The 12,827-nt window shown below is 39.5% G+C and overlaps 1 protein-coding gene across 2 annotated transcripts in view; it reads right to left on the bottom strand.

The window, feature by feature from the left end:
* Positions 1–126: 126 nt before the first annotated feature.
* Positions 127–12,827, bottom strand: part of CYTH3 (cytohesin 3) — a gene marked incomplete at its 5' end in the record, with an annotated part of 49,201 nt that continues 36,500 nt past the window's right edge. The window contains 5 exons of one of the 2 annotated variants that reach the window (XM_082292522.1): positions 127–3,866; positions 4,477–4,631; positions 4,765–4,836; positions 4,918–4,994; positions 12,133–12,244. In XM_082292522.1, coding sequence (XP_082148648.1) covers positions 3,794–3,866; positions 4,477–4,631; positions 4,765–4,836; positions 4,918–4,994; positions 12,133–12,244 — 489 coding nt within the window. In that variant the 3' untranslated portion in view covers positions 127–3,793. The remainder of the gene's footprint in view (positions 3,867–4,476; positions 4,632–4,764; positions 4,837–4,917; positions 4,995–12,132; positions 12,245–12,827) is intronic. The other variant, XM_082292523.1, reaches the window with a different exon arrangement.

Raw genomic sequence — 12,827 nt, 5'->3', positions numbered from 1 at the left:
CACATGGGGTGACACTGCCCCAGAGCTGTGGAGCAGCAGCACCTGTTTCTAAATGCTAATTGAGGAAACTAATTAATCTACTCCAGGAGCAGAGATCCGTTTCTGCCCCTCACATCTGACTGAAACTCCTGGCAGGGAACTGACAAAATAAAATACCTCAATTTAGGGTGGCTCTCAAGGGAAACCAGCTCTTACTGGAGTCACACTCATGTGGTAACACACTGTACTGAAACATTTGGCAGTTGAAGGATTTTTTCTCTGAAAAATTAAACCTGGTAATTCAAATTACTGTGCCTAAGGGGTAGGGAAAAGAGGCCTTTTATTTACAAGAGCAGTCATAAAATTAAACTTTAACCTCTTAAGAGTCAGCAACTGCCTCTCATCTATTCCTGGTAAATGAGGAGATACATGATAGTACAGTTACACACTTTATTTCTGAGAAAACTGACAGATTGAAGCAACAGGTCTTATAATGCTAAATGAGAACATTAATATTGCTGTGGCTTTACATAAGAACATCACCGTTTTAACAATGATTGATACAGAATATTTTGTCATGCAAATCACTTGTGTACACCAAGTAATACTCATATCAATACATACCTGTACAGTATTTACATTTTATATTTAAACTCTAGCTAGAAACATTTTCCAAGAAAATATAGAAATGAAACTGGTAAGCCACAAGTCTTAATTTGTAGCATCTGGTCTACAACAGACCCAGCTTTTCCAGCAAGCATATCTACATAGATATGTAATAAATCTTAAAAATATGCAGTTTTTTATATATGAAGCATTATAAATGCTGCTCAGTTTATAAAGGTTCAGTTTTGTACCAGCTTAAAACGGTTCAAAATGTTAAGTGACACAGAGCTTATTTTGTCAGAATATTGTAAAATTTAAGTCAGTCCAGCTGAGCTTAAGTTTTGTGTACAGCTCCCTTCCAGCTGCACTGGCACCATGGCTCTCACTGCCCCTGCAGCTGTAAAGGGCAGAGTCAAAAGCAAAGAGCTCAAGAACCACTCAAGTTTCAGTGCAGCAGGAAGGGAGAATCTGTTGTCCCCAGAGGACTTTTCCTCAGCATGGCCAAACTGTAACAGATCCTGCTTTAGGCCGCCGAGCAGCCACTTTCAGTAGCCACCCCTGGACTTGAAGCCCAATAAAAAAGGGAAAGGTTGAGAGATTTTTCTTCACCCTCGTGGATAGTACCTGATATGGCCAAAATTTTCACAAGCCACTTTGTTTTACTGGCCTCATGGCCAGTGGAAATTTTGGGCCAGTTTCACTCCCCTGTTAATACTGTTACAAAGAGCATCTGAAATCAAATACAAACACACACACAAACGCTATTCCATTAGCTTTGGTAAATTAAATAGATACATTGAGCACCACAAGTAGCTGTTTAAGATGTTGCATTTCAATGCTAAGAAATAATGTATTTCCTGCTATAATAGCCTCAGTTACATGTCACTCTAAATAATTATTTCTGCTGGATATAAGAACTTCAAACTAAATACAGCAAATGAACTCTCAAGGCATTTCCTTCATGCTTATAGGCAGACATCCTCACCTGGTTAAATAAATAGATTTCCTCAAAGGTGGTATTTCAGAAGATAAGAATTGATACAAAAGTGCTTCATGGCTTATTAATGCTTTTGTAATCTCACATTTCTCCAGAAATACTGTATTTGCTGCCTTTCACCTTTATGCTCTCTAGTACCACTGATTTGGCTTGTCACTATTTGCATTACAAATCTACTTGTCCACAGCTATGACTGATGTAAGCAGTGCTTGAAAACAAAATGTCACTGCAGAACAGAAGACTCAAAACAAGTGCTGGCAGCAGCTCCATCATTGTGCTGCTTTGCAAACACAGGACACAGAACTTAATTCATTTCTATAAAGAGTTTAAATGTGTTCCATTAAGCAAAGATATCCCCACACTGACACTTACTCAAGGATTCTATCCCTTCTGGCCGAGTTGTATTCCTTTGGAAGCGCTTGGATTTAAACATTCACCCAAGCAGTTCCACACACGCTGGGGAAAACCTAAAATGTAGGAAAGTTTACTTTGTTCTTCTCCTCTCAGCCTCTTTTGCAAACATGCAATAAAGCAAAACACTCACACGGCTGACACCCCATGCAAAACAAGGCAAATCAGTAAGACAGAACAGTGAAACAGACTCTCCCTCACAGTTCAAAGGAGATTTCAAACAGATCAACTTGCTAAGTCTGTGGGTTTGCCAGTGCAGCACATCTTGCTACAACCGACCCAGAAATGCTCCTGTAACCAACAAGCAAAGCTGCTTTTAACATTTTGGGTCTCCAAAGCATCCACTGGCACAGTAGGCACAGCTCAGGTTCAACAAGTTTTTCCCAAACTGAGTAGTAACAGAAGCAGTGGAGTCAAAACCTCCCACTTCCTGTGCCCATTGTGGAATTAGGGGCTTTACCTTAAGAACAGTATGTGTGCTATCAACAGAAAAGCACTGCAGTAAAATCTGCTGCAGCACTTGATGTGTTCCTGAAAGACCCATGAGTAGGACCACAGAAAGATCTTCCACAAGTTTCAAAGACAGACACAGGTGCCTGTGGGGAAGCCTAGCTGCACCAGGCAATCAATGTGTAATACTTTATTTTTCAGTAAAAACGTCTATTTTTTTCAATTTTAACTGCTGAAGCACAAATCTGAAAATTGCCTCTAAGAATGCAATAAAAATGCTGAACTTGTATGAACTTGCATGAACTCTGTATGCCCAAAGTTTGTTATCAAGCAAAGGAGCGAATCCTGCTTGTTTAACTCTCTAGGGCTGCATCTTACAGAGACAGCTCACCTTCCTGGCTCTTCCCTTTAAAAACATTGAATGCATGTGAAATTATCTGGGGGTGTTTTCACACGCAAGGCCTAAAATCACACAAGCCCTGTCATCTCTCTCCTTTAGTAGCAACTTAGTGTTAATCAAACTACATCATCTCAAATGCAAGAAGGACGTTACTGTATAAAAACCAGATTAAACCAGTCATTAAACCCTAGTGTTTGTTGTGAGTGTATGAGCAGGCAGGAGTGTATTTTAGCCAACTGGCAAACACCAGACCACATCTGTACTTTGTGTCATGGCCACAGGCTCAAACCTCTGCTGCTGGGCCCTGCCTGTACTTCAGTGCACACTGACAAACCCTTTGGCACCACAAGGTACCTGCTGAGCTGCCAGTCACTGTGTTTCTGAAGAAAAGCTATTTCCATGAAGGTGGGAGAGGAATCCTGAATGAAAGCTGCACTCAGCTGTTACTTTGAAACACACACGACTTGAAAACTGACACTGGGATTGTGAGGTTTCTGCTTACAGGAAAATGCAGAGCCAGATCATGCCCTGCTCCACTGTTGGAGCTGCACTTTAGTGAGAACTCAAAGTCTTATAATCACTCCTTTTATGGGAAATGTGCTCAGGTAACAGGTAGAGGACATTTTAGTGTTAGCCCTGGACTCCTTCCCTCCCAGCCCAAGTAAACTGGAGTTGTCACTAATGTAAGTGAAAACAAGGCTTCCATGTGTTCAGTTGCATTAAGTTCCAATATAATCATTCTCTGGGATTTGAAGCGTGCTTCAAATTATATGCCAGTAACTATTTACCCTGAAAAAGTTTTGCCAAGTTTTTATGAGATAATAAAATGTATATATATGTATATATATATATAATTTACAGTTGTCTTCACTTAGTTTGTCCAATTTCTTCTCTCTCTCCACTGTACGCTGTTGTTGGTTGATGCAGCTTTACAAGCTGCTGATCATGTTCTATTTCTTATTTGCAATTCTTCGTTTCCTTGTTGCCAGCATATCATAAAAGGGATCCCTGCTGATACTTGCTCTGGAAGAGAAAAAAGGAATCATCAGTTTGGTTAACAAATACCTGGTTTTGAAAACTAAAACCTCTCATCCTTGTGGATGACTCCACATTCTTAATAAGATGGATGGCTGACTTCTAAGCACCACAAGTATTTCTTTAGCAAAAGATGCTATTCAGCTGTGATTTGTTAAGAGTTCACATCTTCACATCTTGACTATTATTTATTTATTTTAAGTGGGTCTGTTAACACACCTTCCAAGATAAAGTCAGGCTGTGGAAGTTTAAAGCTGCCTGTGAACATGCTGAAGAAACACGTTACTGAAGTTAATTATTAAGTGAAGTAAGAATCCAATAGAATTAGATTTAAAGACAATTCACACAAGGTTTTACATATGCATAAAACAGTAAATCCTATTTTCCTCATTTGAGTTAGCAGCAATACTTCTTTAGGACCAGAGAGTAACAGGAGATTTGTATCTTCATCCATCAACCCTGCAGAGCTCATTGTTAATCCTCGAGGACATTGCCACATCAGAGTTCTTCAAACAAGTTACAACAAATTCTCTCAGTATCATACTCTGAAAAGAGCTTATACTTCATTTCTGAAAAACATTTAAAACTTTAAACTCACTTGATAGATTTAATCCACTCTTCCTTTTCTTCTGGGGTGGGAGCAGATATTCTGTACACTACATGGTTGCCTTCCACCACTCTACCATCAGCTTCAGTTTTACATGCTTTAATTACTTGACCTTTATGACTGGGGTTGTAGAGCTCAAAGCAGTTCTGGAGGGTAGAAATGAAGTAATAAATTTGAAAGAACAAAACAAAACTGACAAATAAATTCATTTAACAGTACGATTAAGTTCCCTATGGTTTACTTATCTTCATTTAGAAAATAAATATGAAACTGTCTTACTGGTTTCCTAGGGTCTTCGACTTCTCTTATGCTAAGATTTTCTAACGGAATAATTCCTCGAGGTTCTTTGTCCTAAAAAATTAGGAAAATATCACATTATTGGCTACTTATATGTCTTGATTACAAAGAGAATTCACCATGATATATACTCACTGTTGTGTATTCAAAGTAATACAGGCAATTATCAGTCAGAATAAACCATCTCCGTTTCCATGTTTTTACTCTTCCCCCTACAAACAAAAGGATTCCAGAATTAAACATGTGCTGCCATCAGGGCTTCAACAACGGGCAAGGAAATAATTAAGTTTTGCTTATTTCTCAAAGTATGGTTTAATTGCTTAATGGTAAATGGATCAGGCACAGATGAGGGAGGTTAAAGGAACATGTTACTGCAGCTTGTCCTGAGGCAGCATCAGCTTTGGAGGTGCCATCAGCCACAAGAGCTGTGGCCAACCATCAGTGGCCAGACCTGCTCCTTCTGTCCAGGCCCTCACACATGTCCACTGCACCAAAAATACCAAGTCTGCAGAGTGCTGGACACAGCCAGTGCTGCCAGGGAGCCCTGGGCTGGTCTGACACCCACAGCTGCTCACTCACACCAGCACTGGCTGCAGAACCAGCAGCTGGCTCCCAGCAACAGGAGCAACCCCCTGGACAGCTTGGCTGGGGCAAGGGAAGGGTCCCATCAATAAAATTAAGGGCATTTTACCACCTTCCTGTCACTCCATTCACAAGCAAACATGTGGTTAAGAATGTGTCTTTACTTTCAGATTTAATGTCAAGTGTGTAAGGTGCTTATGAACATCACTAACAGAACAAATATGATGTCATCAATGAGGAGCAAATCCTATGCCAAAATATACCATATTTACTAATTTGTCATCTTTCAGTATTTTTAAAACATCTTCATGGGTCATTATATCATTGAGTACACTTGACAGAGGAAATAACTACTGCTCCAAAAATGCCAATTTTTCCTTCATTAACAGTTCAGACAACAGCAACCACAGAGTTCCTTTTCTTTACACCTGCTAATGTCACCCTGTAGGAAACAGTTTCTTTTTAGAAACAGTATTGCTTTGGCCCTTTCAGTTGTTTTGCTGCCACTGGCTGCTTCAGAACACACCTGGCTTCCCACATTACACTATTTTAAAACTCATTTCCAAGAAGGACAACTGTAGATAAAGCATTCATGTGTTATTAGTTTAAAGGTTTAGATACACCATAGTTATCTGACTTCAGGATTATGTCACCACCTGTGCATCATCCATTCAGCAGTATTTAATTTCATTAAGCCAACATTTCAAAACAGTTGATCTTGCTATTGAACACCTGTGCATAAAAGAGCACCATTAATACACACAAGACACCCAGTTTAATCCAAGTGATATAACCAAATTTAAGACATAAGCATAATTTTTTAATCTTTTTGTTCTGCTTAAGACAGCTGGGTTTTTGGTTAATACAGAAATCCAATTCATATTAAAGAACAATTCTAGGGATATCATGACATTTCTTGATACCAATCTACTGCATATTTGCATTGCAGACCAAGTATGTGGCACATTGTACCTTCCTTTTGCTGGGTTTCATGACCTCCACAATAACCCAGTGCTAACACACTGCAACATTCAATGTACTCAATAAACTTTGTTTCCACCAGACGCACTCATATCTTAAGAAAAATTTAATCTGCAAGCAGGTGTGGTGAAATAAGTGAAGGCAAAATAGTGCAAGATGCAGAAGCCGTGACACAATGAATGGTTGAGTGAACTGGAGACAGTGAGGGAAGAACTGGTGGCATTTTAGTACAACCACTGTGACAGATCTGTAAATAAAGCATTGCAGAGATGTTCAAACTGGCACGTAAGTCACTAGAAAAATTCCCCACCACCTTGACCGAGAGCTGGTTCAAGTATCAGGAAGTATTTGGGCTAGGAATGCTGAACTCAAGCTTGACTCACTTCCAGACCAATGGAAGAGCAGCCGCCGAGTCACGGTGACTGCCAGGGCACTCCCTGCCACCACCTCAACGTGACTCGTGTTCACATAACCCAGGATCAACTGCCATGGCTTTAAGTCACGTTCTGCTCTCCAAGGTTAGCAGATTAACATCACTTAACATTTTTATGGCCCTAAACCATCACCATGTTTTCCAGGCTAACAGTCAATATCAGCTACCAGAGGTCATGGCTTGCCCAGCTCTAGCAGAAAAACAGTTCAGGAGAGAGAATGAATCAAACAGGGAAACAGGTTACTATCACAGAGCAGCTTAAACTGAACAAAAGTGCTTCTCATAAACTCTGATATCGTGCCAAAACACAATAAAAAATATCAGTAATAACCATATATTTAAAAGAAGACCTATTTATAATTTGAGAAAGAAACAACAGACCTGAAACACACACTCCCAGAACAATATGAATTGCCAAGCAGTAAACAGCAGTTGAGCTTGCTGAATGTTTTCCTAACAACACTCCCTCTCTCTGGAAAAGCCAGATTTCTCAAACCTGAAACCTTTTGTAATCATGCTGCAGTTTTGATGAAGCTTTTGTCATGAAACATCTCCCAGCTCAAGGGAGGCCACAAAGAGTAAGCATTTCCAACAACCCTCTTACTGCTCCCTTTTCCCTAAAACAGCCAGTAGCCCACTGGGTTACAGCACTCATGGGAGCCATGAAAACAGACCTTAAGTCCCTGCTCCACCAAGCTATCAGTTACTCTTCCAAAGAAAAGAAAAATGGAAAAAAAAAAAAAAAGCAGTCAGTCAGGATTTTTTGGCAGGATAAGGAACTACTCTCACATGCAAGTCTCTGTCTCCCCACCCCATTACTGAGTTGCAGCTGTCAACAGCACAGAAACGCTAATAAAGCTCAAAATCTAATCTGTACTAATCAAATTTGCAGGGGTCACCACATAAGACACATTTAATATGCCTTTACAATGGGCTGCAGCCCAAGCAGCTGGCTGATAAGGCACTGTGGCCTGTAAACTCTGCACATGACATTAATAGGTAAAAACATGTGATAATAAAACATTCTTGTCCTTGGCTGAGATTGCTGTAGGCTCACAAAACAACAACAAAGGGTTTAGTACCATACTTCATCTCTTATTCCAGCTCCCAGCCTTTTAAAGATTAAGACTGGGAGGAATTAAGTTAGAAGAGGATCAAGAAAACCAGAGTATGAATCCATAAACATCTACAGAAATGGAGAGATAAGTGACATACTTCTGAAAGATCAAGCTGATTACAAAAATGCACAGACATCTCAAATAATGAGGTATAGAAGCACGGTATCTTCCACAGCATGTGGAAATGTAAGTAAGCTACAAGGAAAGGCTACCAGGCAAAATGTACAGAAACAGAAACCCTCTTCACCTTTGTAACTCAACATAGGGTTATTATTTTTTTTAACTCTGAGCAAAGTACAAACTAGGCAACAAGGTAAAAGAAACCATCTATAATAAAGGGAAAAACAACTGGCAATGACTTAGGAAACAAATCTTCTAAGTAAAAAAGGCCTTAAGGCTAAAGGCAACAAGGTATCTAAAGTTAGAAAATTCTACCCAAATCTTCAGCTCATTTATATAAAAGTTTTAGAGCTGAAGGAGATGCATACACCAAGAATGTTTTTTCTCCTCCTGAGTTCATTTAGATATCACCAGACAGAAAAGACTCAGCAACTGCACAGCTGGTTGGATCAAAGTTTGGCTTTCTTTTAAAAAGCATTTTCCCTTGACCACAGCACTGATTGCCTCGACCTGGAAGAGCCTCAGTCACAAGAGCCAAGCAGGTACCGGAAGGCACCGGTTTCCTGATCACCCAGCACTCTTCTCTCACCCCAGATCAGGGAAGAGAAACAACATCCTCCCAAGGACAGATGTGCTGGAATAAGCACCACTGGAGGGACAGGCCCGGATGTGAAGCTTTTGGACCATCTCCAAGCATTCCGTAACCGCCTGACTGGCAGAAAAAATTAACACACTCATATGTCTGGCTGGAATCATTTCCTCTCCAGTTTGGGGAAATAATGTCACAGTTTCCTTCAAATGAGAAGAAAATATTACACAAACCAAGAAATTTGCCAAGAGAAGCTGTTTAAGGCAAGGAAACATCTCCCTGTGCAAAACAGATCTAACTTGGGCACTAGCAAAGAGAGCATAGGCAACAATTTCAAAATACCTTAGAGCGGATGGCAGAAAATTTCATGGTACCAACACCACTCATTATGCAGAAAAGTCTGAAAGCTCATAATGTGTCAAGCTGCTCCAAGGAAGACTCACTAGCACTCAGCAGGTTTCAGTTTTTAACTTGCTGCATTCATTTTCATTACACCATGCTTCAAACAATGCAGAACTGAATGATAATTTAGGTCTACCAAGATAAAGATGTCTATTTATAGGCTCTGGCTAAGTCTAGATAGAAAAAACCAGAATTGCTGTCTGGCTGCCAGGTTTGGCACTCAGACTTAACATGGTCACCTCTGAACAATTCAGAGCAGCAAACTCTCCAAAAGCTTTCTGCACCCTCCCAGCCTTCTAAAACCCAGAGTAGTCTTTTGGACAGATGAATTTTACAATATATGAAATTTTCATGATAGCCATCTTCTGCCCAAAGAAAAATCAATATAGTGAGAGATAGAATACTAAAAAAAGGGCACAACTGCATAAATGGGAAGAGCTGACTGTGAGAAACACCAGATACAAAATACTGTCTTGATATACTCAGAGCCTGCAAGTAGTCTTTAGTCATGTTTATAGTTTCATTTAAAACTTTCTATTTCAGCTTTTATGCGTTATCACAACTGAGCACTTAAACCCTCATAGAGGAGTTCGTCTCCTTAGCATTTCAACAATACACAACTTTTTAATATCAGAATCTTCTAGAACTGAAGGAAGCCCTACCCATTTCACAAGAAGAGCTTCCCAACAGAAAGGACTGTAAAAATGCAAACAATGTGGCTTGAGACAGCACTCTCAACATACAGTTTAAGACTCCTAGCAAATAGGAAACTCGAGGGAGAGGAAAGAAATAAAATGGGGGGGGGGGGAATATAAAAAGACTGTCAGGTTTATTTCTGGTCATTGCATCTAAACTAGCAATGTATTAGTCTGTACCAGTCTGTCTCTGCTGAAAAAAAATGCAGTCTTTCATGGAAGCACAGCTCCAGGCATTCCCAGGCTGATTCACCAGAGGCTTCTGGACACGTTTCATTTCTTTATTCAAATAACCCTCACACTGTGGGAGTGTTGCGTGTAACACCCTTCTGCTTCACACACTCTTTTACTACTGGGTTTTCTGTGCTCTGTGTCTCATCTGCATCCCACACAGCAAAGACTCAGGCACAGTTTTCAGTCCTCTGACCTCTGGTTTATTGACCTTGCACCAGAGCCAGAGACAGCCTGTGCAGAAGTACCTGGCAGCTCTCACTTACTTTCAGTCATTGCTTCCTCAATTTCTTGGTTCCTCTATTTTTCATTAGAGCTATTTTATGGGCAGTTTCTTCCACAGAGGATGTTGTCACTTCTCTACACACACTCACACTTGCCTGCACTCACATTATGTGTAGAAGTCTATGAGGGAGTACTGGCAACAGCAAAGGCACAGCACAGCCTTATACTCAACCTCTTCTCCAAGCAGCACATTCCACCTACATCAACTTGAAAGGCTTTTCTGTTAACCACCATCTCATACTACCAAATTGAGAAAAGCTGCAAAGTCACGTTTGAAATGGTGCCAGCTGAGCCAATACAGGTCAAAAAGCAAGAGCTTTGCTTTTTTTGTAGTTAGAAAAGGAGCTCCACAGCATCTGTAGCACAGAGGTCAGAATACGACATTGCAGAGCATGTGAATGAATTCCAAATGCTTCCTTTTCACATCCACTTCCTTCCAGCACAAGCATGACTACCAGGTTCCAGGTGCAATCAGCAGAGTGGGCCCAGGGCTCTGTCCAGGCTCTTTTTTCACCATCCTCCCCATGTGCACCCCAGCACACATCCCTTTTCACACTTCAGTCACCATTCTCCAAGTGCAAAGTTCTTCCACTTTAACACATTCAAGTGGCCAACAACTGACTCTACTGAAGTGTGTGCTGGTGTTTAAATCTTAAAAACTTATTGTTTTGAAAAACAACTGTTAAAACAAAGTGTCAGTCTCCTTTATATGGGAAAAAAATTCCCTAAGGTCAAGTGAAAAAGTGAATCCCATCAACTTTACAGAAGTCTGTAAAAACAAAGGCACCTTGCAGTGCCAGGAGACTGAAATACCTGAGGTTTCTGCAACCCTAAATTTGAAGCACATTTAAGACTCTGTTAAGTGAGCTAAATGTATTATTTAAAAGGGAAAATAAGCAGGAAAAAGAACAGCTTTTACAACTGTAGTTCAAATGTAATCTATCTTTCAATAATCTATTATCATTGATAAACAAGTAACATAACCACTCTGAAACTTCATGACAGAGTAAGACATTGTTTACTCTCAGTGGAGATTATTCTTTCTTTGTTATGTTTTTCCACGAATGAGAGAAGTGTGCTGAAGTCATCTTTATTTTTCTGCTTTACATGTAAACGCTTCTTTCTTTTGCTGAACTCACTTGCATGTGAGTTAGACACTGACATGCCAGTCCCTCAGAGCACCACTGATGACACTGTTAGTGACACTGAGTGAAAAAGCAAAATGCTACAACGAATCTGATTTTAAAAAAAAAGAAAAAAAGAAGAAAAAAGAAAAAACCAGGAGGAAGGAGGAAGAAAATAAAAGAATGAGCAACTGAAGAAGAGGGGACTGGAAAGCAATCAGATACGTACCTCCTAATGCAGAATAAGCAGAGACAGCCAGTCACAGAACAGAAAGGTGATAGGTCATAGGCCATAAGGAAAACAAGAAGGCACATTTAAACCACTCATTAAAAAATCATAGCCAAAACCAAACCAAGAGAAACTCACAAATAATATGGAAAAAAAAAGACATACAAAAGTAACTATTTGAGGAGACATCCTTTTTTTGTACACAGAAAACTGTGTTGAAATATCACACACAGTTTTCTGAAATGACCTTATGGAGACTTAGTTGTTATTTATCAGTCACAGCATGTGGTAAATACCATGTGGTGTTTCCTTTTTGCCGCCGAGTTTTTATTTCTCAGATCTCAGAAATAAAACTCCGAAGTTTGAAACAAGATTGCTAATTTGGGTATGCAAAATAAGAAGCAACAGCCTTCAGACGCAAAGGAGCTACTTATTTTGGTTCACACGTTTTTAAATACAAAGTTCAACCTGTTACCTTCACAAGAAAGCAGGTAGACATGGAGCAGCAAACATGCTAACAATGAACAAACATACAGCAGCAGAACTGCCCTTGTGACTAACCTAATTTCAGCAGCCAACCTTCTCTATCTGGATTAAAAAATGTATGCGTTAGATCATTTCCATCATCCTCTGGAATTTTAAATGGCTCATTCTTAATACTTTCATATAAATTCTAGAAAAATAAAGAGGAAAAAGACCTTATTAATAAATGTCTTAAGAGAAAATGCAACCAGGATATCTTATTTCTTCATAGACCATTTCTATAAAAAGCACAGGAAATACTGTCCATAAAATTCTGGACCACCCCTTGTCAATCTTTGCTTTCTATTTTGATCATGATTGATTTTAAACTACTTCATCTATAAGCAAGTCTCTCTTCACTACAAATTTCTTAAGCACTCCTAGCAACGACAATTTTATTTTATCTTCAGCATTTAGTATTTCAAAGGTTTCAGGATCAGTCTCATTTAGTACAAGTTTTGCCAAATGAATCTGGGTTTTCAGAAAATGGTGTAGCCCATCACACTGTCTTACAGCAGTAAATATTTATACTGATTTCTCAAGGAGGGAGCTCCACAAGACACATGAAAAAAAAAAAGAGAGGCAATAAGGAAAACCAAAAATTTTTACTATTTTTTCTGACTTATCTAGAAATACTACTCTTTTTCATAAGAAGCCAACTGCACAAGAATTTTGCCATAAGCAAACTACTGAGAGATGCACAGAGCGTTTACTCTGAAACATCTTGTTCTCAA

This window comes from Coloeus monedula, assembly GCF_965178545.1.
Source record: "Coloeus monedula genome assembly, chromosome: 16".
Taxonomy (NCBI): domain Eukaryota; kingdom Metazoa; phylum Chordata; class Aves; order Passeriformes; family Corvidae; genus Coloeus; species Coloeus monedula.
The sequence above is the reverse complement of the archived record's forward strand: the minus strand, read 5'-3'. Positions and strand labels throughout refer to the sequence as shown.